This window comes from Pantherophis guttatus, chromosome 4 (genome assembly GCF_059756535.1).
Source record: "Pantherophis guttatus breed Tessera chromosome 4, ASM5975653v1, whole genome shotgun sequence".
Taxonomy (NCBI): domain Eukaryota; kingdom Metazoa; phylum Chordata; class Lepidosauria; order Squamata; family Colubridae; genus Pantherophis; species Pantherophis guttatus.
This window is the reverse complement of record NC_142066.1, coordinates 123,545,196-123,572,161: the sequence shown is the minus strand read 5'-3', so window position 1 is coordinate 123,572,161 and position 26,966 is coordinate 123,545,196. Positions and strand designations below refer to the sequence as shown.

General features: G+C 36.8%; 1 protein-coding gene across 2 annotated transcripts in view; it reads right to left on the bottom strand.

Annotated features, from left to right (window-relative positions):
• Positions 1-2,610: 2,610 nt before the first annotated feature.
• CRPPA (CDP-L-ribitol pyrophosphorylase A) overlaps positions 2,611-26,966 on the bottom strand; it is a 65,948-nt gene continuing 41,592 nt past the window's right edge. The window contains exons 4-11 of one of the 2 annotated variants that reach the window (XM_034401836.3): positions 20,857-20,961; positions 18,692-18,737; positions 15,144-15,241; positions 14,629-14,718; positions 13,217-13,309; positions 12,602-12,724; positions 6,029-6,113; positions 2,611-4,915 (exon numbers count right to left, since the gene is read on the bottom strand). In XM_034401836.3, coding sequence (XP_034257727.1) covers positions 4,809-4,915; positions 6,029-6,113; positions 12,602-12,724; positions 13,217-13,309; positions 14,629-14,718; positions 15,144-15,241; positions 18,692-18,737; positions 20,857-20,961 — 747 coding nt within the window. In that variant the 3' untranslated portion in view covers positions 2,611-4,808. Of the gene's footprint in view, positions 4,916-5,879; positions 6,114-12,601; positions 12,725-13,216; positions 13,310-14,628; positions 14,719-15,143; positions 15,242-18,691; positions 18,738-20,856; positions 20,962-26,966 lie in introns of those variants that run through there. The other variant, XM_034401837.3, reaches the window with a different exon arrangement.

Sequence of the window (26,966 nt, the reverse complement as noted above, 5' to 3'; positions counted from 1 at the left end):
TAAGACACATGTACTATGTAGTTTGTTTGAAAATTAAAAATTCAAATGGTAGTTCTCTTTTTTTTTTAAAAAAAAGTTTTTTATTTTTATTTTTTATCAACATATTCAAATGTACATTTTTTTATTCATCCGTAATCATTATTCAATCCTCTTATTCTCTGGTAGTTCTCAAAAGGTTGAGTTTTGGTTGTATACCCTGGACAAAATATAAGTCACTAACAAAACAAAGAATTTCCAACTACAGTTTTCATCAGTAGATTCTAAAATTAATTGCTTTTGCTGCATTTTTGCAGTAAAGTTTGAATCAAATCAAAATATGTTTTCAGTGAATGTATATATGAAAACATGAAAAACAAAATCAGATACATCTACATTTATTCTTATGTTTGCAAGTTCAGCACCAATCAAGCTTCAAGAAGATGGCCATGAAATAGATCTTTCAGCTAGATTTACTATATTACACAAATACAAAAGGCAGAAATTCATGAAAAATATTATCAACTAAAGCACCACAAAGGATATTTATTTTGCATGTCGGCATCTATCAAGTTAATCTAGCAACCAAAAAATTGTGATTCAAGAAAGCAATCTTTGAAACAAGCAAAAAAGAAATACTTTTGAATAGCATTTTATCACAGACACAAAACGAACCATATATTTCAACAAACCATATATTTCAAGATAGGATAAATATCAAATCATACATTTTCAACAAATGAGATTAGAATCAAGTAATTTCACTATATAATTAAAAGACCAGTTAGAAGTCTATCAAGATAGTCCACAGAGGGATATACTAAGATTTTTCTATAGCTGCTTTTATCTATTGCACTGACAAATTGCTTGCTTAGAGATTTGTTTGTTTCCTGCTCCTTATATTATAGTATGGAAGTACATCCTCTTCCTCAATTTGAACCAAGGTGTATTAGAGCAGAATTTCTCCCCAAGAATTTGACATGAAGATGTTTCCAAGCAACTTCTCTAGTCATTTCCAGTTTGGCTTAATGGTTAAGGCATTAGGCCAGAAACCAAGACATTGAGTTATCTAGTCCTATCTTGGGCATCAAAGCTAATTAGGTGATTTTGGGCCTGTCATTTTCTCTCAGCCCAATTCATCTCATAGGGTTGCTGTTGTGAGAAAAACAGGAAGAGGAAGATTTATTAAAGATGTTCTTTGCCTTGAGTTATTTTTAAAAATAATAAATATAAATACATATTCCATTATTATTTTTCAATCAGCAAGCTTGGATTAAATGTTTTTGTACTGTTCTCTAAGATCTCAAACTCTGGAACAAACCATACAATAATCCTAAACATATTTTTACCACAATCATCATGTTTTTTTTTAAAGTCATCAGGCAAACTGCTGCTTTGTTGAGTCTGTCTAAACTCTTGGTTGGATCTCGACTTACATGAGAGAACAAAAAGGGAATTTATCAAATTTGTGGATCATACTAAGCTGACAGGAATAGTCAATACCTTAAATGATAGGCTAAAGATCCAGATGGATCTTGACAGACTTGAACCCTCAGCCCTATCTAACAAAATGAAATTCAATGTATCAAAAAGTAAAGTCTTACATTTAGGCAAGAAAAAACAAAAAGTACACATATAGACTGGGGTTAATAGCAGTAACTCTGAGAGGAATCTTTGAGTCTTAGTGGACAACCAATTAAATATGAGTCAACAGTGTGCGGGGGCAGCCAAAAAAGCCAATGCAATCCTAAATTGCACTAACAGAGGGATTCAATCAAGATCAGGTGAGGTACTGATTCCAGTCTATAAAGCCTTAGTAAGACCACAACTAGAATACTGCATCCAGTTTTTGTCACCACACTAAAAAAAGATGTTGAGACTCTAGAAAGGGTGCAAAGAAGAACAAAAAAGATAATTAGGGGACTGGATACAGGAATTGGGCATAGCTAGTTTAGTGAACAGAAGGACCAGGGGAGACATGATAGCAGTGTTCCAATATTTGAGGGGTGGTCACAGGGAACAGGGTGGTCAAACTGTTTCCCAAAGCATCTGAAGGCCAGACAAGGAATAATAGATGGAAACTGATCAAGAAGAGATTCAATCTAAAAAAATAAATAAATTCTGACAGCGAGAGCAAACAACCAATGGAACTAATGCCTTCAGAAGTTGTGGGAGCTTCATCACTGGAAGTTTTCAAAAGAGACTGGACTGCCATCTGTCAGAAATGTTGTAGGGTCTCCTGCTTGGACGGTGGGGAGGGTTTGGACTAAATGACCTACATTGTCCCTTCCAACCCTGTTAACCTAAACTGAGTTGCTTAAAGCTTTTGCCTCTACAAATCACCAACTCTTCATTTGCACCATTGTAGAAAATCAAGACAGTTGAAGTACAGAGCATATTTTATCTGTTAAAATGCATCAGCATTGCTTTGTATGAATTTAAAACAGATCTGATTGAAGTACTGTAAGTTTAGAATGATTCTTGACCCTTTACCATACTATTGTTAGCAATGAAATAAAGTTGGCAGAGACATATTTTTGACGCTACATGTACCATTTCAATAATTCTGATTCAAGATTGTAAAATTTATACTCCAGTCAATTAAGAAATAAATATATGCTGCAGAATCAATTATTATCCTGTTGATAATATTGGTTTTATTTTGAATTAGTAGTCAAAGCACTTCATACATTATTTCAGAAATCAAACAGCCCTATAAGATAGCCTAACAAGATTATTTCTATTCTGCAAATACAAAAATTATACAGTCTTTGCTTCTAAGTCCATTTGTACAAAATTATTAACTTTAATTTATCATTTATTTTGTTAACCACTATATCTCATTTTTATATTCTAATGTTGATATTTAGAAAAATATGACTTTCTTCTTTTTTTATTTTTCTTCCCTTGAAAAGTTTAACCACAGTCTTGTTCTTTCTAATTGGCATCCTATGATGGTGCTTGGCGCGTATGAAAGTAACAATTGTACGCACTGGTATGAAGAACTCAGATAATTATTGAACAGAAATAGAAAAACAAGCCCAAAAGATCCTCTGTCTATGCAGTCATTCACCATATTAATTTGCTTTTAATAATTTGCATGACCTTCTCAGTATTGATTATATCAGTATATAATCATATCATATACTTCTCAGTATATGATTGTCTATTCAACCTCAAAGACTTTTTGCATGAATATACACAGAAAAATATAAAACTGCTTAATGCTCATCTAACATCAGTCAAACTTATTTAGTGTGTGTATATGTGTGTATGTGTGTGTGTGTGTATTAATTATATGAAAACATGCAGTTGAGGATCATAAATGCAACTGGAGTGTGTTCATGCATACATAAGGGTATTAGGATACAAATTATTCCATATGAATACTAAGAGACAACTAACTACTAAAATGGGCTTTAAGTTGGTTTCTTAAGATAGCACCATCTTAAATTAGTATTAATGTTTTCTGAAAATAACATATAGAAAATAAACGATGTATTAACATTTTAAAAGACATTTAAGCTCTTTCAGTCCTTACTACCAAGACCATAGAACTATAAATATGCAATCTAAATGTTTACCATTTATTGCTGAACACAAGTGGTACAGTGGTCAAGATGTTGGCATAAAAATCATCTAGTTTTCCTTCAGACATAAAAGTCAGGCTGGTAGCTTTGGGCCAATCAGCCTCTCAGTCCTACCCACTTTACAGAATTGTTGTGGAGATTGTAGTAGGCAGGAATATTATATATTCCCTCAATTTGTTACAAAATAAAGGCTGGATAAAAATATGATAGTAAATAAGCTGTCTTTGCATAAAAAAGGGATTACCTAAAATACCGTAAGCCTTCCTAAGTAAACCAGACAGTAAAAATATTGACATGAGCCAATTCTACTTTACTGTAAGGCTACATTAACAGTGTTGCAACTTTGAAAGTACAAATATCCCACCACCTTCTTAACAGCCTGTTAAGGAGAGAAAGAAAGCCTCTGAGTCTCTTTCTGCCTATTACGCAGCTGTAGTTTATCTTACCATTTCCTAGGCAGCATTTTTTTCATCCCATCTCCTGAGGTCTTTCTCACATGCCAGTACAGATATAAGTTATCTGTTCACAATATTTGACAATGCAAAGTGTTGGTTACATTACTCACAGATGATGCATTCATGTGCAGTGTCAAACCCACAACCATGAAAAACAAACCATAACAGCTGGGCTGATGCAATTTGCTAGGCCAAAATCAATAAAAAAAACCTTAAGTGTGGTGGAATGTGTAAATCTTGTTTACAGTTACTTGGATTAGTCTTTTATTAGTCTTTTATTTTCAGCTTGGGAAATTTATAGTCAGCTCATGAAATGAATAAACCCATAATAGTGGCAATACTTCTATTTCTCCTAAAAGAGGCAGAATTTCATTTGGAGATGATGTAATTGTGTTTAATCCTATCTGTAGTTATTAGGATATAATAACTTATTTCATAAATGTAATTTGAAATACTTTGTTTTATTTTGCCCATACAATTGATTTTACTATTGTTTTTCACCAAATTCAATTTAGTCTTCTCCAATTTCTAAAATTCTCAACAGGGTTTAGATATTATGGACACTGAAATCCAGGATATCTGAGGGAAAACATTTTGGGAAAGCTGATCTATCTCCATTATATGTTAAAATGAAATCAATTGTAGGGGCTACATAAAGCAAAAAAAGGTTGTAACAATACTTATATTTTTCACATGGACTTTTCCTGTTTTTCCTACCTACACAAAACAGCAAAACTATGAGCATACAACTATACAGTATTTCTCTAAAATAACAGCGATACACATTTTAATAAATACCGTATTTTTTGGAGTATAAGATGTACTTCCCTCTCCCTAAAAGAGGCTGAAAATTTGGTGCATCTTTTTCACATGGACTTTTCCTGTTTTTCTTACCTACACAAAACAGCAAAACTATGAGCATACAATTATACAGTATTTCTCTAAAATAACAGCGATACACATTTTAATAAATACTGTATTTTTTGGAGTATAAGATGTACTTCTCCCTCCCTAAAAGAGGCTGAAAATTTGGTGCATCTTGTACTCTGAATGTACTCCCACCCACTCCCTGGCCCACACCCTTCAGCCTCCGCACGTCCTCCTCCTTGCTGCAGAGATTGCCACCGACAATGGCTTAGCCATTTTGGGCACCGTGCGTCGCATTTTCAGCCTCTAGATGCTCCATTTGAGAGCCCTTCTAGGCTGCGTGGATTACCAAAGCACATTGCTGCCAATCGCCACTGGAAAATGCGATGCGTTTGGGCATCATGCTGAAAACCCGATGCATGATGCCCAAAATGGCTATCAGGAACAGCTCCTGCCTTCTCTTACCCCTTCCGCACTTCACCTGCTTTAGTCACTGGAGCTCCCTCCGACGATCAGCTGTGCTTTTGAAGCTGTTTTTTAGCCTCAATGAGGGGCTTGTGAGTGAAGCGATATACTGCACTTAGCCTGCTGTTCTCATTGCTGCTACCTCCGACAATCAGCTTTGTTTTAGAAGCTGTATTTCAGTCCCAACCCATGTGTGCACAAAATCAGCGAACTAATGTGCTGAAGCTGAACAGGCTAAGAACGCTAGGCAGATAAATACCTGGTAGGCAGAAATTTTTTTTATCCTATTTTCCTCCCCAAAAACTAAGTTGCATTTTATACTCTGGTGTATCTTATACTCCGAAAAATACGGTAACTTTTCATAGAGTCCTTTAGAGTTCAACAGAACCAGACTTAAAATAATTCTCGGTTTACCAGCTCATTGTCATTTAAATTTGATTATCTTCTTAGAAGTATTTTATTTAGCCTATTTCATACCCTCCTCTCTGCTCAAGGCACTTGAAGCAATGTGCAACTGAATCCTCTATATTTATTATAAATATATTTTATTTAAAATATTTGTATTTCATGCTAAATATATTAGTGACAAACCCTAGTTTTTAATTGTTAAAAACATCTGTACTTTCAAACACGAATAACAAAAAATATTATTTTTTCATGCTACTAGAAGCTGACCAACAAATGCAGGATTTCGTTCTCTTATTAATACAGTAATAAGTGCAGCTGCTGAATCCATGGTCTCTTGAAGCTTTAGACTCTCCTGAAAGAAAAGGAAAAGTTATTCAAGAGTGAAATACATTTCTAGAGTTTAAATATAAAAATTGCTGCACAACAACAATATTTGAAAGCAAATCCCTAGTTCAGTATTTCAGATCTGCATTTTGAATGTTCTTAGATTGACATAGACAGAATTGTTTCTGAAATCCAAATTCTGTTTGCAACCTACAACTACATTTTTTCTAATTATTCGAGCCTAGATTTTCTCATTTGTAGTGAATAAACTTATATACAATAAATTATCAGATATATCAGAATAGGAAGCATGCCATAAATAATTTGTTCTTAATATGTTAAATATTGCACAGAATCATCCAGCAGCTGTTTCTTTCTACAATTATTGCTGGCATTTTATATTCCAGCTTATAAATATGAAATATTGTTACTCATTACCCAAAACTTGAACAAGGAAGGAAGGATCTAGTAATTACAATCTCTCTTTCTATGTTCAATAACTGGATGTTATTGAACTATTCATCAATCATTGATATTAATATTAATCAAGCTATTAATACAGGTCAGGAATTAATTAAATATCCCTGAACTGTATTACCAGTAATAGTTATTATTTAAATTAATGTTTTCTTACATGTATATAGCAAATACTATAACATCTATTATAAACTGCAAATGAAATCTGAAAAAAGAATTGGAATCCTGCTAATAACATTAGTATAAATTCACATTACAAAGTTTGAATCTGCAAAAATAACTATCCATCCATCCATATCCAGCCCACACGCTACCTGGCACACATACCCATAGTATTTGTGACCCAGACATCCCCTTGCTTCCTCACCCTGCTAGCAGCAGCCATTTACTTACCTGCTGGCCTTGGATTTGCACTACTGTTGGTTTCCTGGCTTCCCATAAGTAAAATAAATTGGGAAGCCAGCAGGAATTTGAGAAGAGAGGGAGGGAGGGAGGGAGGGAGGGAGGGAGGGAGGGAGGGAGGGAGGAAGGAAGGAAGGAAGGAAGGAAGGAAGGAAGGAAGGAAGGAAGGAAGGAAGGAAGGGAGGAAGGAAGGGAGGGAGGAAGGATTTTTTCTGATGCTCTCTGGCAGCTTCCCACAAGGAATCTTAATGGGAAAGCCAGCGGATAGCTCCCATTGCTATTTTTTTGCTCGCCCATGGTCATTCTATGTCTCTGTTTAGATAAGCAAACATCTCTGAAATAATGACCTAATGGGACATGGATTATTTAGTGCTATATAGGAACTAAACATTGTATTAAAAATCATATCATTTTCACCATCCATTGTTATATTTAGATTTCATTGGGAACTACACTGGTGGTTTTTTATTAAAATGTGGCAACATATATTTAAATATATCTAATATTTCTCACCTACATGCCCACAATGATTCTCCCCAAGCTGAATATATTTAAATTTCATAGTTTAAACTTATATTATCACAGAACATTCATTCATCTGTCTTTAGGAACAATATCAATTCTAAATAGAAACATACACTGATTAAATGAAGTCATCTTACTAGAACTACTAATCCATAATCTATGCATCATGGCTTCTCAGCTAAATTGCAGATCTGCCTGTTAGTTGGTTCAAATTAATTTTCAAAAGGAGGACAGCAGGATTTGTTTTGTTAAATCACAAAATAATAATTATAATTATAAGATCTTCAAGTTTTTATTTTACTTATGAAATGCAGCTATTGCTCTTTGTAAATTTGAGCAAACCAAAGCCCAAAGAAATATCAATTAAATTTACAATTTTAAACCAAAGTTATTTCAGTGGTTGAATATGGTGTCTGAGTTTAAGATTAATGCATTTTAAAATTCAGTAGGAAGACAAAATTGACTTCGATTTAATTTAATGATACTTAAAATAGAGCTACAAGAATCTCTGGAACTTAAATAAACTTAAGTTCTATTTATTTTAAAAGATTCACTTCAATTACAATTAAACTAATTTAATTTCTTAGTAAAAATCCAAAGAAAAATATTTAGGATCTTCAAGTTATAAGCACTCAAGTAATAAACTGAATTACTAAAGTTGAAAAATTATGCTCATATCCCTGAAAGTAAAACTTATTAAATCAGAGGAAACATATACGACTGCACTAAAATGCAATTTATTTCCGTCCATCTAAATGCTGCATCAGATACTGAAATATATGGAACAATGTAAGCTCTACATTTTCTATACCATAGGCTATTACCCTCTGCTGGCTTGAAAAAAAATGTGCATGGAAGCATTATTTCAAAAAGAATCTTTTTACAATTTAAAGATTGAAGTACACATATTATCAGACCCTAACCTTTTTTTCTACAAACCTTGGAATATCTGGTGGAATTCAGTGGCAAGAATCTCAAATTTCAAAAGCACTATTTTTCATGGATTTGTTAAAAATTTACTATTTAAGCCTTTCATTGGAAACATGAGGATGAACTATTACACTTAAGGTATGCTAGAAATGTGATTTCACATTATAATCCTTATAAGCCATAGAAATTATTTTTTCCTGAACACCTAAATAATATTTATTTTCTGAACAGTATTAATAATTCTAAAAAAAACCCCAACAGGTGAACAAATAAAATCACCTCTTTTTAAAAACTTCCTAGTGCTATCCAGAAAGAAAAGATGCCTCTTTTAATCACACTATGTAATGTATAAAGTGTAGATAGCAATGTTGCATATATGGTGACAGAAGTGGGATAACATCTTTCTTTGCTTTTTGACAGCAACTACCTTTGGAATATTTTGCATTTTTCATTAGGTGACAGCTTGAACTTCAAGATATATCAGAAGCAACCTGATTTAAGAACAATTAGGAATGCAAAGGCATGAAGTATGTATGGATGTTTGTGGGAAGAACCATTAATAGAAGAAGCAGGAAACAGAAAATAATTTTTGCTTTTAATATTATGTACTGACAAATCTTGTTTATATTTATATTACTATTCAGCATTGCCAAAATCTTAAGAGTATTAGTTTCAATGAATAAACAAAAGGAAATTATACTAAACAAACTAAAAAAAACCCTTTAAAACAAAGGCAAGAAAGGATTAATGACAAGATACTTTTTATTGAACTGTGATATTTCTGCCATATAAACATGCTAGCTCTCTGAATTAAATAATGGGATGCTTAGGGAATTTTTCTTCAAAATTGCTAATTATTCAATTCTTTAGCAGAGATCTTATTCCTAAGCAAAATAGCTATTCAACTATAACTTCCTGCTTCTCTACACTGTTCTTCCAACTGTAAAATATAACAAAAGCATTCCCCAAATTTATCTTGTTATATCCATTAATTTATTTCTTTGCTCTGTTCATGACTAGTGATTTTAATTGCAATTTTCAAAATTCTTCTAGTCTTACAACCTGCTCAAGCAGGATACCTATACCATTTCAGACAAATTGCTGTCCAGTCTCTTCTATCAGTAGTTGTTCTTGTTATATTTGGCAGGCACAAAATATATCATATCTTTGGAGAAGGTATGTTGGCCATAACATACATAATACATATATTTTCACAGAATACTACATTGGCTTTAATTTGCATTGCATATTACATCATTGCATCTGCCTCTATCAGTATGTAGATATGTCTGTATTAATATTATATTTACTCTAGAATAAAATTCTATTTGGGAAAAAGGAAATAAAGATCATTCTTGTATACAGGTATAAGCAGTCATAAAATTAGAGATAATGGCTGCAGTCACAGTTTTGTACACTGAGGAAATTAATGGCATTCATTGGTATTTATTTCTTGGGAAGGTTGCCTAGAATTTATATGAACTTCAAACTTCTATTGGGAATTTGTCATTTCTGGAAAAGAAGGTGGCTACTATTTATATATCAAGTATAATATTTAAATACATTTTACTTTATTCTTGTTCACTGAAAAATGCTTTGAACATCTGCATTGTCAGGATGCATGCATGAGCAGGTAAATGAATGTCTTATGTCAATATAAAATGTTAGAACTTGGGCAGTAAATTTATAATTATAAATTAGGACAAAATGAAGATCTATTACCTGTTACTGTAATTATATTAATAAAATCACTGTTGACTGATGAAGACATGTGATATTTATGCTTGAGGGTTTGTAAAGGAAAACTTACTGACGGTCAAAATATTTGAGCAATTGCATTTTGGTCGAGATTTTTACCAGAAAGATAGTATAATTCCACCCACCCACCCCAAAATTCTAATTATATAACTTTTATCATTCTTGTACATGACTCAGCAATGCACTGTCATCTCACTTACTGACTTACTTGCTCATAATTATACTTTATCAAAGATAGCTATGAAATAGTATACATTTTATACAGTTCAAGGCAGGTAAACCATTTTTCAATTAAGTTAATCAAACTAATTACAGTAAGGAGACACTTTATTTTTCAATAACCACAAATCACAGCCAGACCTATAAACTATGTAGGTTTATTTTTCACAAGATTGATGGTCCCTGACATACCACACCAATCACATGTATTCTACATGTACGCTTTACTTGTAATATAATTACACAAGGATTCTTGTTTTTGAATGATTCCAGGCAGGGATGAAATCCAGCAGGTTCTAACAGGTTCTGGAGAACTGGTAGCAGAAATTTTGAGTAGTTTGGAGTAGTTTCCACTCTGGCTGGCCGCAGAGTGGGAAGGGAATGGAAATTTTGCAATATCCTTCCGCCAGGAGTGGGGAGGGAGTGGGGATTTTGCAATATACTTCCCCCTGGAGTGGGGAGGGAATGGGGATTTTGCAGTATCCTTCTCCTGGAGTGGGGTGGGAATGGGGATTTTGCAATATCCTTCTCCTTGGAGTGGGGAGTGAATGGGGTTTTTGCAGTATCCTTCCCCTGCCATGCCCACCAAGCCACGCCCACAGAACTGGTAGTAAAAAAATTTGGATTTCACCACTGATTCCAGGCTGTTTTATGTTTAGAGTAATCCTCCTTCTAATTGCAATATGCAATGATAACTTTGAATATTACAGGTCTGGTTGTGAGATGGTACAAGACTGGATTTTTTATTATGAAAACTATAAAACATCTCTTAATACTCTCAAAATTGTTGGATCTCTATTTTCTTATTAACATTAAACTTATGTACAGTGTTCTATGCTATCTACTATATATTACTCTATATTATCCAAGATTTCTTTCTTTTTTTATTCTATATCCATGTATCTGAAGTTTGGAAGTCCTTTTGTACAAGTCTGTACTCTATAGAAATCACTGTCTATAGTTCCACATATTATAGCTTTTTTTCTCTCCCATTTTGTTTTTACTTCGTCATTAATGTCTTAATGTCCCATTATCCAAAAGTTTCTTATATGGCCAGATTTGGTTGTGAATTGAAGTCACTCACTTTTTGCTACAAGTCACCTATCAAGAAAGACAAGTTCCTGGGATCTTCTATGGGTACATGTAGGCCTTTCCTATCAGAATTCAGGACTTTGGAACTGAAAGATTCTTAGTCCCTCTGGGTTCTGACAAGTTGCTAGCCTCCTAACTATCCTGCCACACTCCCTGCTATTGATTTCCTGCTGTATCACTGAAAATATTGTGATAGCTAATATGACTGTTACTAAAGCCAAGCTTCCTGGTCACCTGAGACCCCTACTACCAGGCTTTCCAAGGTCTCTACTTGTTAAATGTTTTCACCATCACTCATCACACTTTCACCTCCTGCTTCTTCTAATTCTGCGTTGCCTGCTTCTCTCCTATAATATGTCTAGGACTTCAATATTTCTTATTCTTTTCTTCCTTTTTTATTTGTAAGAATGGCCACCTCAATCACAGGCAGAGAAAAGCTTAAGCTTCAAGCTGGTAGGAAGTATGGGTAAAGTTCTTTTTTTTTTTTTTATTTGATTTATATGCCGCTCTTCTCTGGAGACTCAGGGCGGCTTACAGTACGCTAAGCAATAGCCTTCATACTTTTGTATATTTATACAAAGACAGTTTATTGCCCCCACAAACTGGGTCCTCAATTTACCTACCTTAGAAAGGATGGAAGGCTGAGTCAACCTTGAGCCTGGCGAGATTCGATCTTACTTTAATTGCAGACAGCTGGTGTTAAATTACAATGCTTCTGTCTGTTGAGCTAAAGCAGGCTCTTCTGGGCACATTTCCAAAATATGCCTATGGCACCTGTTCTCTCCCAACACATGCGCGCACACACACACACATATACGCTCCCTAGCACCAACTCACAGCTCTCTTCTGTCAGATTGCTTGCCAGGAACTTCAAACTTTTTATACACTGCCTTTATGTGATGCCCACTTAATGACCCACATGGACTTGGGTTTATGATGGTAACCACTGCCAGGATTGCTATTGCTAAGTGATGTGGTCATGGGATTTCTTGCTTTACAATTGCATTGTTTAGCAATGGAAATTCCAGTCCCAACTCCTGTCATAACCCGAAGACTACTTGCATGTTACAAAAAACTGATACAGATTTTTTCCCTACTCATTTTAACACATACCTTTTTATACTGTATAAAGAGACCATAAAGTAAAATATTTTTCTTTTTAACTTCCTTTGCAAGTATAGTTAAACTTTCAATTCCACTGTTAAAAGGTGTATTTTCTAAAGTACCCATGTTTACCTGCAAAGGAAAGATACATTCAAATTATTAATTATCAGAAATGTTTAATTTTCTATAGATACATGGGGAAAGATGATGATTGCTATCTAACAGTTGACCAAATATTTTTTCTCTGAAATCTCATGTACATTTTGCTTGCAATTGTTAGCATGCTAACCAGGAAATAAATACAAAGATTAGTCTATTTCTAAACAAACATGCATGACTGAATCCCATATCTTATCATATCAGTTCTTTTATATTTTGTTCATCTGCATTTTAAACCATTGCTTTTTGTATGGAATAAGAAATCAAATAAAATATCCAACAAAATGAAAACTTTCTTCTGGAAGAGCAATAAATTAAAAAACCAAATAACTAGTTGAATAATTTTGGTTTCCTTTTCATAAGCTCTCTTACTTGTTACCACAATAATTCTGTAATAATAATTAATGTATTGCACCAGACTATTCAAATATTTTATAAGCTGAAGAAAGAAACATTTTAACCTACCAAAATGAGAACAACAGGGTACAGAACCGAAGCACCTGTGTTTTCAAGTTTGTTTACCAGCAGTGAGACTTCCTCAAAGCCAGGCAGTTTATTCTAACAAAAAAGGAAATAAGATTCATTTTAGAAACCTGAGATAAATTATGCTCCTTTTCTTTTAGAAATATGACATATGCTAAAATCAGATCATGTACATACCTATACTGAATTTAAGGTACTATTAAGATTTAAATTTCTCTTTTTCCAAGCAATTTTGGTACTCTTTTGTACCCCTCCATATATCACTATATTATAAATTATTATACTATTTAAAAATTATTATGCACTTGTTTTCCCTTTCTCTGTGCCATTCAGAGCCATAGAACCAGAACAGCTGGAAAGAAACATAAAATGCAATCTTCTTAAGGTCATTTGCATGGTCAAAAAAATAAAACATTCATAGTAGAATCATGGGTCTGGATGAAATATCTTCAGCATCATAAAACACTACCTGCACAGGATATAATAGTCTTTCTAAGAGCAATTTGTTCAGAAAGTTATTTTAAAAGCTATAAATAATTTGTATCATAATAAATTTGTCCAGATAAGCCAAGTGCAAACTTATCTAAAAAAAAAAAGAAGAAGAAGCTAAAATTGCTAACAAATTTGATATCTTCCCATAAGTGGTGAATTACTTACACCCTCTGAATCTGAAAGCATATATTTTGAAAACTTTATATCTAACTCAGTGCTGGGTTTCAAAATTTTTTACTACCAGTTCTGTGGGTGTGGCTTGGGGGACATGGCATGGCTTGGTGGGCGTGGCTTAGTGGGCATGGCAGGAAGGATACTGTAAGATCTCCATTCCTTCCCCACTCCAGGGGGAGGTTACTGCAAAATCCCCATTTCCTCCTGATCAGCTGGGACTTGCGAGGTAGAGAATAGATTGGGGCAGGGCCGGTCAGAATTTTTACTACCGGTTATCCTAACTACTCAAAATTTCCGCTAATGGTTCTCCAGAACTGATCAGAACCTGCAGAAACCCACCTCTGATCTAACTGCTACTGTTGTGCAAAACATTCTGAATTCAGAATACATATTTCCAGTGCCCAATGACTGTTGCTAGTGCAAAAGCAGTTTTTCTAATAGCTTGGAAGTGTTTCAAGCTCATAATAGCCTTGTTTCAAGTTTGAAAAAAAATCAGCTCAAAATATTTCCAAAATGATCAACAGAGCTGATTTTACTCTAAAATGCATCGTATCAAATTTAAGCTGTATTTTTCCACATTTCTCTAAATGTGACAATTTGGTTAACATATATGGTAGTACAAATTTATAAGAAACATTTAAGTAATACTATGTGGCTAAAATATTGTTTTTAAAATTACGTAAATCGTCTTCCCCCATAAACTATTATTTACTTTCTGTAATACTTACTTTTATGCAAATAAAGTTGTAGTACTGTCCTAACAAAATATTTTGTAGATTGTCATTTTTTTGAAGGAGGATTGCTACATTTTTAACATGCTGAAAAAAGAAATAGAAATTATTTTAAAAGTTCATTACTAAAACTTGTTAATAATGAATTGCTAAAACTGCATGTGACACCTGACATACAAATCGTTCACTGAAGAATCCAGGGTATTATTTGCATGATTTATAAGTAATAATTAATACTTCATTATTCAAAGGAAAAAGAAAAATAAAGTACTACACTGCAGAAGAGAAAAAGCATTTTGCACACTGTTTTCTGACCATCATTTATTTCTTTATTAAACAAATGTATATAATCACCCAAAAGGAATGTAAGAAATATTACAGAAAACTTGTGATATTTTAACTGTGATAAAACCTAATAGAGGAGGTGATATATTAAACATGTTGAACACAAAGTGTTCTTGACCAACAGCAACTTTTATATATTGTCTTTAAATGTTGCTGAGAATACTCACTTTCACATGATTCTTCATTTTTTCATTAAGGAGAAATCCCACTTGTATCGCATCTTCCTTTATGTCAGTAATAATGCAAACTTCCTGTGATATAGTGTCTGGCAAAGACAATTTAAAAGAAAAAAGAAGAAGAACAAAAAGAATGGGGAGATTAATTTTCTTTACTATTACCTCATTTCCAGGATCCTTTAGTCTCCCTATATAAAATCACAGTGTATATAGAAAACAGAATGTTGTTTATGACAACCATTAATATTAATGACATTTCCAAGCTTAAAATCTTGGCTAATCTTCTGAATTTTTATAAGGAGAATATATTATGAATTGTTCATGATAAATTGTACAAAATAGTTCCAGGAGTCAAAATAATATCTGTTCTGGGCATTACTGTTTTGTCTTTCATTCATAAAACTGGTTGCTACTCATGGATATTCACAAGACAGCTTTGTATTTTACTAAATTCAATTGGTTATTCACTTCCACCACATTAGAGAGATTTTATAAGGTACTTTGTAATGGACTTTTTTTAAAAAAAACTGTTCTTTATAAGATATAAATGAGTTAAAAGGGTACAATAAAGTTGTTGGTTTTTCTTTTGTGTGCTTCCAGTTGTAGATAAAAACAAGGGATTGAGTTGCTTTATTCAACACACAATGTTATACTTATTCAATCATTCAACTACAATTTGTTTTTAAGTTTCTGTACATAGAAATTCTTCTGGCTGTCCAATAATTATCCTGAATTATGCTATGTGTGAAGAATAACTACTAATAAAAAATCTTCCTACCACCCAAGGGTTTTAGCATCAAAATAACTGTTATACCTTTTATACATTTTGATAGGTACTTTATTAATTAAGGTGCTATCTGCACCTTTGGATAATCTTCTTCTAGATTATTGAGTTAAAACACAGTAACTGGAACTAGGGAGGGAGAGAACAACTACAGATAACATTAATGTAAAAGGAGCATTTTTATTTTAAGCATCATCATTTTACTTCATAGAAAAATGCTGAGGAGGTGACAAGTCGAAGCAGGACATACAAAGTTATGTAGTGCCTGCTGGCAATTCCCCTGTGAACATAAGACTTAGTGCTGAAACTGGAATTCAGGAGGTCATATCATCATAAGAATTTGATCAGAGTTCCAAAAATATTAATTCTTCTCCTAATTTTAAACATACATTTTTAGGGACTACCTTAAAGGCAGACTGAAATCTTCAAGCTTACATGTTGCAACTAGAGGTTCAAAGATATAGTTAGCCTTAGGCAAGAAATCCTTAAAGAGATTCTTTCAGGATGTTTTTATGCTATCCAGGTTCTAACTACTTTTATAAATGAGTCATCCTAACTGCAGGATGAGGTTTCCCTATTTGCAGACTAATAATATAAGAAAAAGGAGAGACATGCGCCACATTGTCTGCACATCCAGCAAGTTGCTACCTGCTTTATTTCAAGTGCAATAAGACTTATTTTTATTAAATCAGTATTCTATTATTTTCCTATCTACATTTTAAAAGAAATACAAAAACTAAAAAAATGCATAATTATTATTTGTGTGTGTGTGTGGAGTCCTTTCAGTTCTCTGAAATTGGTTGTTTGCTTGCAGATGTTTCATTATCCAACTCCCCAAATCATCATATATAAAACTGTTTGTTTTTCTTACCTACATCAGTGTTCAGTTTAATAGAATGGAATGTATTCTTTATCAACACTTTATCAACTTGAATTTTTCCTGAAGCATTTGAAACTTATTAACTATATTTGCATAGATAGGATTACATTTGTAATTCAAAGTATCAAATAGAGCTCAAATAATTAAAAATAAGTGATATATTAATTTGTTCTAAATTATTTTAGGCCATCTATCTCCAGTTGACTTGATCAATTACTTTAAAGATCAGTACGATAAATTATAAGCTATTATTTGAAATGTCTATAAAAATATCTATGCAAGCGTTCTGTTTAGTATTTAGTTGTAATATTTGTTTAACAAATATATATAGCCAACCATATACAGTAGAAATCTTAGGCAACAATAAAAAACATACACACAAAAACCCATTTGAAATAAGAAAACAACTCTTCCTAGAAACCACTTGCATCCATCTATCCATCCATCCATCCATCATCCATCCATCCATCCATCCATCCATCCATCCATCCATTCATCCATCCATCCACTATACCATTTATGGCCCATTTATAATTAAGCCAAATGAATGCTACAGTAAATATCTACATATTCCTCACTTTTTCTTGTTATATTCCAAAGTTTCAAAATAAATTGCAACTGGATTATTTTCCATAGCTATCACAACAGCCAATTATTTTTGCTTATGCAAAAGCATTAGATACATATTCTCCTTTTAATTTGTCTATGAAAGAAAACATTATCAATAATGTAATGATATATGTGAGATTAATCTGTTATCAATAAATATTCAGTTTGGATCCAGATTTAAGATGGTTCAATCAATAGATTCAATTTTTGGTTACTAAACATTTCACTGTTGAATGATGACCCTAATGTACTACGTAATTCTCTGGCAAATTCAAATCTGGATAATTTGATCCCAGAAACACACAGAATTTACCTCACTGACTACTCTTAAAGGAAATTAATTATGTATCATTCAATCATTTTCATATGAATAATTAATATATGTTTTTCAATAATATAGTTAATATTTAGTTCTATATACATATATAGAACTATATATAATATATAGTTCAAGTTAATGTAGAATTAATTTGAAATTGTAGAATATGTGATGAAAATGTCTGGTTGATTCAGTTTTTAAATTATTTTAAAATATTTAAATTTTTAATATTTAATTATTATTTTAGAAATATCTTAGATGGTACATGGGTCAGAAATCTGAAGCCAGCATAATTGTTTCATTTAATTTTTTGAATTTATACATAACAATTTCTCATAAATAGTTCAGTGCTTTCTTCATAATTTCTATTTGCTCTTATATGGGAAGAACTTAATCTACCAGCAATGAAATTTTTATTTATTTGTTTATTCGTTCACTAAATTTCTGAAATTAACATCAAATTTAATATTAACTGGTGATTGCCAATCTATTAAATAGTTACATTCACAGAGAAATATGACTAATAATAGAGAAATAATGAAAAGAAAAACCTACAATTCTGTTTTGTTCAAAAATTTAAAATGGCACCACTCCAAATGACAGCAAAATATTTGCTATTTGGGATATAAATAATTATAATAGTGTTTCTGCTCTTCACAAACGCAGCATATATACATGTACATATACATCATATTACTTATCAGCTATCAACACTAACTGACTACTAATTCCACTAATGTAACATATTAATCAAAATTTTAGACTTACCAAATATAATTATAGAAATATTTTATTCTAACTACTGTTCTTTTATATGCAGGAATTCCCACCTTATTTGTAAAGCAGTTTCAGGTAGAAGGACTGCAAGGTTACCAAAAAGAATTGGTGACTGTGTCCAACGCCTAGAAGATAATATGTAAATTGCAGAAAGAAGGAAAAACACATACCTTTGATTAAACAATCAGCTGCAAAAAGATCCCACTTGTAAGTTACCTAAAGGATAAATAAGATTTTCTAGAGAAATCAATATATTAATCTATAATTGCAAGCAGAACAGGGGTGAGCTCTACTTACCTTTACTACTGGTTCTCAATGGGGCCATGTACGTGCGCACGAGGTGAGCACACACATGGGCTCTTCTGCGCATGCGCAGAAGCATTTTGATGATGTCGGGGTCAGTGGGTGGAGCCTCCTGCCGGTTTTACTACTGGTTCTATAGAACTGGTGCGAACCGGGGGCAACCCACCACTGAAGCAGAACTATGTCCAAAAGCAACTGTTTACATTATATGTAAGCACCTCCAAGAATTTCTTAATCTTATTTTTCTAAAAGATTTAAGATAGATTTTGCAGCATTTAAAATCTATTGAACATTAATTTTGACACCTTGCAAGGAAGTATGTCTTTCATTTAACTATACTATTTATTATAATTTTCAATTAATAAAGTAATTATAATTCATTCAGTAACATATATATATCTGAAAATTATAATCAATGCACAATATTATCAAACCAAATATCTTTATTAGATTCTTTGATCAGTTTATGCAGTAAAAAAGGAATGTAATTTAACAAAACAATTTATTATCAGCAGGTAAAACCAATAAAGACAATAAAACAAGGTATCTAATTGTTCAACAGTATCACTTGGTAAAAAAGTATCTGGCACCTAGTATGTGACTCTTAAAATGTAACAAATTTATATTTAATTAGTATGATTTCAAATTTAGTGATAATGGGGAGATCATAACATGTCTTAGGACATCACCAAAAGGACACCTTTGAGACATAATTAAAAGCAAAATTAAAACAGAGCGAAAAATGAAGGAACATAATAAAAACAGAGTTAAAAAGGCAAGCTAAAAGGTGGAAGGAATGCCCTATATAGATGCTATGCCAATGAGATTTGGTTGCTATCTCACCAAAGCAGAGGCAGCAGGCCAGTACTGTTAAAGATTACGCTTGAGTTCTCAGATTAGAACAGAGGAGCAGACTTAGGTCTTAATACTTGACACATTAATTTCAAGCCTCAAGACTGCATTATTGGGTGCATTCTGGGCTATGGAACAAAATCCTAGGAAATTCAACTGAAGCTTCATAAGACCTTAGGTTTATATATAAGCCAAGATGTATCCCACACAACCCCAGTTCAATTGCTTTTGGAATATAATTTACCTATGGAATTTAGTTATTGCTTGTCTGCCCTGTTGGGGAGCTGAAGTGACATAATTTGCCTGTGCTGGTAATATCATCTACAAATGTTTAGGTATTCTAACAGTTCAACATTTTTTTTTCTTTAATAGAAAGGCAAATAAAATAAATTCAATAGAAATTTATAAAATAGGACAATTAATATACGGTAGTAGTGTCCGTGGACTGCTGGCTTCAAAAGTTCATGTTAGTAATTCTGTCAACATAATATTCAACCTAAACACCTTAACAAGAATGAAAAAGTACACCTGCCATTCTTGCTTTTTCCTCATGTCAGTCAAAACTGGCATGCACAGTGCATGATAAAGGGACAAGATAAGCACTTGATTATTTTCCTATTTTTGCCACCAAATGTTGATGCCGTTGCCAAAGCTACATGTTTTGTTGGACTGTCCCAATCATCATCAGAAAAAAAAAAGTCTGTAATTACTTCTCTACTGCAGCCACAGTAGCAATATTCAAGTAGTGAGACTAGGAGACGATTTAATTGCATAGATTAAAATATAAAGAAAACTTTTCTGCTGTTACCTCTCAAAACAGAAGGATAAAGATCCAACCCCATCCATTATGTGATATTTTGTGTTATTCTCTTGTACAGTGTTGTTCTATTAGCTTTTCTACCTACCATGTTTGGTATTACCAGAATATTTTCCACTCCCCTCTATGCTTTCTCTTTCAAGATGTTTAAATGTTACTACTGATGGTCTTCAACTGAAATATTTTATTAACCATAATTATTATTTATTAATCAATATAATTAATGTATTAAATTTAATAAGATGGCCAGATGTTTTTATTATAATTAGTACTATTAACACCTAGCCTTTAACACTCTGTAAAAAATTCCGTATCATGAGAAAATGTTTCACTATTAATAAGCAGCAATAACAATGCTCTTACCTTCCATAGGTCAGGCGGTCCTTCAATAAGTTTAGCATTTATTTTGCTATATTTTAGAGCTAGATGCAAACATTCTGTTCCATAATCCAGATCATAGTCACTACACTGTAGAAAACAAAAAGAACAAATTATAGAATATTTTAAAAATAAAATATGTCATTTAAAATATGGCATGGGATCTTCAAAGGATATACAGAACTTCAACAAAAGAGATTGTATTTCTCTATGTATGTAATCTTCTAAAAATGTTGCTACAAATACAATACCTTCCCCCCTCCTGGGAAAAAGGTAAATTCTGTGGTATTTCAAATATTTTTTAGAATCATACAGCAGTTTTTATCTCTGTGTGTGTATACTTAAATGTTCCCTATTATAATGATAACAATTTTAATTGGTGAGCTATAACTTTGAAATCCAACCTCTTTTTGCTCCACTGTGCTTCAATCAAATATTTATTAATATAATGTCTCAAAGTATCAGGATACAAATGCAACTTAATGACTGATTGCTTAATGACCACTCAAAGTTGAGTGAACTCAACACTGAAGATCTTTTGCGCATGCCCAAGATGGCGACTCCCGATGGAGCTCCGGTTTTGCGGGGGTGATGTCCTGGCGGTTAGGGGGTCCTTAGGGCCAACTGTCCACCTATGGCCCATGGTGTGGTGAGAGGGCTGATTCGCCGATCCGATGGGAGCATTTTCAGCTCTGGAAGACCTTTTGGGAGAGCAGTTTATGGCTTGGCTCTCTGGAACAGCTTGAACTGAGACGGGCGGTGCTGGTGGGGTGTAAGACGGCGAGACAGGCCTGGAGCTCCGTGACAGCCGACCCTGCATTCGTCGGAGGCTGCCGGAGGGATGGTGGTGCGCAGCTGCGGTGGCCATCTGGCACCCTGGCACTCTGTTGGACCCTGGCAATGGCAGGAGTTGCCTGCAGAGGCCAGCGGTGGGCGGAGTCGGCACGGAGGCCGATGGTGATGGCGGCAGTGATGACGGCGCCCAAAATGGCGGTTACCGGCGGCGGTAGTGGGAGCGGCGGAGACCAAAGAGGCCACAAGCGGGAGAGCAGGGACCTGCCTGACTATTTTCAGCGGAAACTCCTGGGCGACGGAGGGATGCTGACCCTTTCATTGTCGGGCCAGCCCTGGACCGCCTCCCAGAGGCCTCCCCCCTCCTTTTTTCTATGGGGGGGGGTTAAACCTTTATGCATGAAAGACCTGAAGGTGGCTAAGGAGATGGGAAGGGGATTGTTGTGTCTATGATGGGGGCTTTGCTTCTGCAAAGTGACTGCCTTATTCCATCTCCCCCCCTCCTGTATTTTTATCTCGCGTGCCCCTCTTGTGGCCAGATATTCGGCCTTTTGTGATCATGTGCTATCCAGGTTTGTTGTTTCCTGTATGTCAGGATGAGAGTTTCCCTACTTTTATGTCATCTGAGTCTCCCTGGATTCGCCTACTACATATTTCCCACAGACTATCCGTGTCTCTGAACTCAAGGATTGGCTATTCCATCTGTGCCTAGGTACAACATTGAAAGAACCGGACTAAAGCTGCTGTTTTTCTCCCTTATATCTGGTTGCCGTGAGAGGGTGACCGATGTTTACATCTGAGTTCAAAATGGCTTAAGTTTTCTACCGCTGATGTGAGAGGTCAGTGAGACTAAAATGACTTGTACCTCTGATTGATACTCTCTCCACGGGACCCTGGATAGCTAGGACATGCCTACCAGCTATGGACTATCTAGCTACAAAATGTACTCATTGGGAGAACTCCTCAAACTGCGAGATGCCCCCCTCTCACAGGTCTGGCCCTCTGCTTTATCGAGGGCCTATCTCGATGACAGACTTTGGAGTCCGGAGAGATGGCATGCAGCAAAAAGAGGGTTATGGGGTTTTTTAGGGAAATTTTTTAATAAGATTTTAAGGGATTCTGGGAGGGGGGTAGGTTGCGTGGGTTTGGGGGAAGACCCGCGGGGGAGGGTATCTGGGCCAGCCGAGGGGCGTGGCATGGGAGGTGCGAACTTAGGGGTCATGGAGGGGGTTAGAGCTTATGATACAGATGGCCATGACATCGATACTGTAGGTGGGAGGGGCAGATATGGCGGGAGCAGGGGGGGCCACATCATCTTGAGGGAGTGCGTCCTCGCTGGTTGCAAGCGGTGGCACGCTCCGGCCCCCAAAGCTCTTCTCGTTCCCCAGGTTGTACGGAACCTCGGGCCCCAGGCCTTCGGCCGATGCTGTGCAACGCCAGGTCCGTGGTAAATAAAGCCCCCCTCATTTATGACCTTATTCAGGAGGGGGGTGCGGACCTGGCGGGTATTACGGAGACCTGGTTGGGCCAAGAGGGGGGAGCTCCCCTTGTTGATATGTGCCCACCCAGTTTCCGTGCATTCCATCAGCCAAGGTCACAGGGGAGGGGCGGAGGGGTGGCGGTTGTTATTAACGAGGGTCTTGGACCGAGGGAGGCCACTGTTCCTCAGACAGCTGGATGTGAGTCCCTCCTTGTGAAGTGGGGTCATAGGGTGCAGTTGGGCTTGCTAGTCACATACCTGGCTCCCTGCCATGTGGCAGCAGCCCTGCACGAGCTGCTTGACGTTATAGCCGCGGTGGCGGTTGACACCCCCAGGTTTATGGTCATGGGGGATTTTAACCTGCCATCAGTTGGCGAGACGTCTGAGATGGCTCGGGAGTTCATGGCTTCCATGACGGCTATGGACCTGACCCAGTTAATTTATGGCCCTACTCACATGGGGGGACACACACTGGACCTGGTTTTTGTCTCTGGACAGTGGTTGAGTGATCTTGAGATAGGGGATATAGCGATTGAACCCTTGTCATGGTTCCTCGCCTGGACTTCCGAACCACCACACCCCGCCGCAGGGAGGCGGAACCGACCAGGTGGTTCCGCCCCAGGCGCCTGATGGATCCTGATAGGTTCCAGATGGAGCTTGGGCCATTTCCTCAGGTTCTGGCACACGACTCGGCTGAGGACTTAGTAGCCGCCTGGGATAGGGCGGCTGCTGGGGCTTTGGACCAAGTCATGCCTTTGCGGCCTCTGACCCGGCACCGGTCTCACCTGGCTCCTTGGTATACTGAGGAGCTGAGGGAGATGAAGCGCCGGAAAAGACGCCTAGAGAGCAGTTGGAGGGCTAGTCGTTCAGAATCCGACCGGACACTGGTAAGATCTCATATTAAGAATTACCTACTGGCGATAAAAGTAGAGAAGAGTAACTACTTTTCTGCTCTTATTGCGTCATCAGATAATCGCCCAGCCGCCCTGTTTAGGGTGACCCGCTCTCTGCTCCACCAGGGGGCAAGGGAGGACCCCTTGGAGGGTAGAGCTGAGGATTTTGTACAATATCTGTATGACAAAATCGCTCAGATTCGGGAACAGCTGGACTCTGACTGGGTAGATCCAGGGGAGATGACAGGGGCAGGTCCTGAGAATATTATATGGGAAGAGTTTGATCCTGTGACTCCCGAAAGCGTGGACAGGATACTGAGCAGACTGAGTGCGGCCACATATTTATTGGACCCGTGTCCCTCCTGGTTGGTACTGGCCTCCCGGGAGGTGACGCGAGGCTGGCTCCAGGAGATTATAAATGCTTCTTTGAGTGAGGGTGTCTTTCCCGCCGTCTTGAAAGAGGCGGTGGTGAGGCCCCTCCTCAAGAAGCTCTCCCTGGACCCGGCTGGGTTAGCAAATTATTGTCCTGTCTCCAACCTTCGCTTTGTTGCGAAGGTTATTGAGAGTGTGGTTGCACGGCAGCTGCCTCAGTACCTGGATGAATCGACTTATCTAGATCCGTTCCAGTCGGGCTTCAGGCCCAGGTACAGCACAGAGACGGCATTGGTCGCATTGGTTGATGATCTCTGGAGGGCTCGGGACAGGGGTTGCTCCTCTGTCCTGGTCCTATTAGACCTCTCAGCGGCTTTTGATACCATCGACCATGGTATCATGCTGCACCGGTTGGAAGGGTTGGGGGTGGTGGGCACTGTTTTACAGTGGTTCTCCTCCTTTCTCTCCGACCAGTCTGTGTTGACAGGGGGGCAGAGGTCGACCCCGAGGCCCCTTGTATGTGGGGTGCCGCAAGGATCGGTCCTCTCGCCCCTTCTGTTCAACATTTATGTGAAGCCGCTGGGTGAGATCATCCATGGTTTTGGGGTGAAGTACCATCAGTACGCTGATGACACCCAGCTGTACATCTCCACCCCAGACCATCCCAATGATGCCCTCGAGGTGATGTCCTGGTGCCTGGAGGCCGTACGGATCTGGATGGGGAGGAACAGACTCAGGCTCAACCCATCCAAGACCGAGTGGCTGTGGTTTCCGACGTCCCGATATAGTCAGTTGGCGCCATCTCTGACTATTGGGGGTGAGTCGTTGGCCCCCACAGATGGGGTTCACAACTTGGGCATCCTCCTGGACTTGCGGCTGTCTTTAGAAGAGCATATGGCGGCCGTGGCCAGGAGGACTTTTTATCAGGTTCGCCTGATTCGCCAGTTGCGTCCCTTTCTGGATTGGGACTCGTTACGCACGGTCACTCACGCCCTTGTCACCTCACGCCTGGATTATTGCAATGCTCTCTACATGGGGCTCCCCTTGAGGAGCACCCGGAGGCTCCAATTGGTCCAGAATGCGGCCGCGCGGGGGTGACGGGAGCGATGTGGTGCTCCCATGTGACCCCCCCTCCTGCGCGAGCTGCACTTGCTCCCAGTGTTCTTCCGGGTGCACTTCAAGGTTTTGGTTACCACCTTTAGAGCGCTCCATGGCTCAGGACCAGGGTACTTACGAGACCGCCTTCTGCCACCAGTAGCCTCTCACCGACCACTTCGCTCCCATAGAGAGGGACTCCTCAGGGTGCCGTCGGCCAAACAATGTCGACTGGCGGCCCCCAGGGGGAGAGCCTTCTCTGTGGGGGCACCTGCCATCTGGAACGAGCTCCCCCCAGAGATACAGAGGATCCATACGCATCTTCCGCCACGCCCTAAAAACGTTTTTATTCCAACAGGCTGGTCTGGCCTAACTCTCCCTTCTAAATTGGCTTTTAAATTGGGTTTTAAATGTTTTTTTAGATAAATTGGATGTTTTAATTTTTTGAGCCTAAATTATTTAATCTGTTTTTAATAGTTTTTAACTTTTGTATGTCTTTGTATTTTATTTTTGGCTGTTCACCGCCCTGAGTCCTTCGGGAGTAGGGCGGTATACAAATATGAAAAATAAATAAATAAATAAAGTTACAACACCTATAATGCACTTCTGACCATAGCAAAATGCCACACAACTTCCCCTGCATAGTCAGATGATTGCAAACTGGATTCTTAGCAACCTGATTGCATTTACCACCATTTGCCAAGTAATACCTCAGGATTATAATAGTTATCATTATAACAGAATACAGAGATGAGAACTGCTATATGAATCTAAACATACTTGAAATATTAAAGATGATGATCACATAATTCTATTTGCAATCTTCTCTACTGATTTCTCCAATGGCAAGAGATCAATGACGAAGTCTGCAGGGAAGGTTGCAAGCTGTTGCCACCTGCTGAGCACATTCCCTCTGGTCTCTGGGAGCTGGCTGAAAGAACTCCCAGCTGACTTGTGCATGCTTGGATTTTGAGGGTCAAAATCTGAGTTGGCAAGAGTAAAAATCGCAGATCACTCATGATGATGTCATGGCAGGTGGGCGGAGCCTTCTGCCGGTTTTACTACCAGTTCTATTGAACCGGACAGAACCGGGAGCAACCCACCACTGGTGTGTGTGTGTGTGTGTGTGTGTGTGTGTGTGTGTGTGCATGCGCGTGCACACACAAGCCCTAACCCTAACCTAATGCTAACGTCAATTTGGCCAATATTCAAACGCGTTTTAGCCTTCTATAAAAACTTTTTCATTAACCTATACATTTAATATAGCTAATAGGAATCTCCCATAAAATATACATATAAATGTAATGTTCACTTAAAAATAACAAATAATACTTGACTTTTAGTTTTTGCAAGTGTATGCACTAAATGAAAGTCTTTTCATAACTGAAGTACTTATAAAGAAAGATATGGATAAATTATAATTTATCCATTGTGTTTCAGTTAAGTAGCTTGTCTTGGAAGCT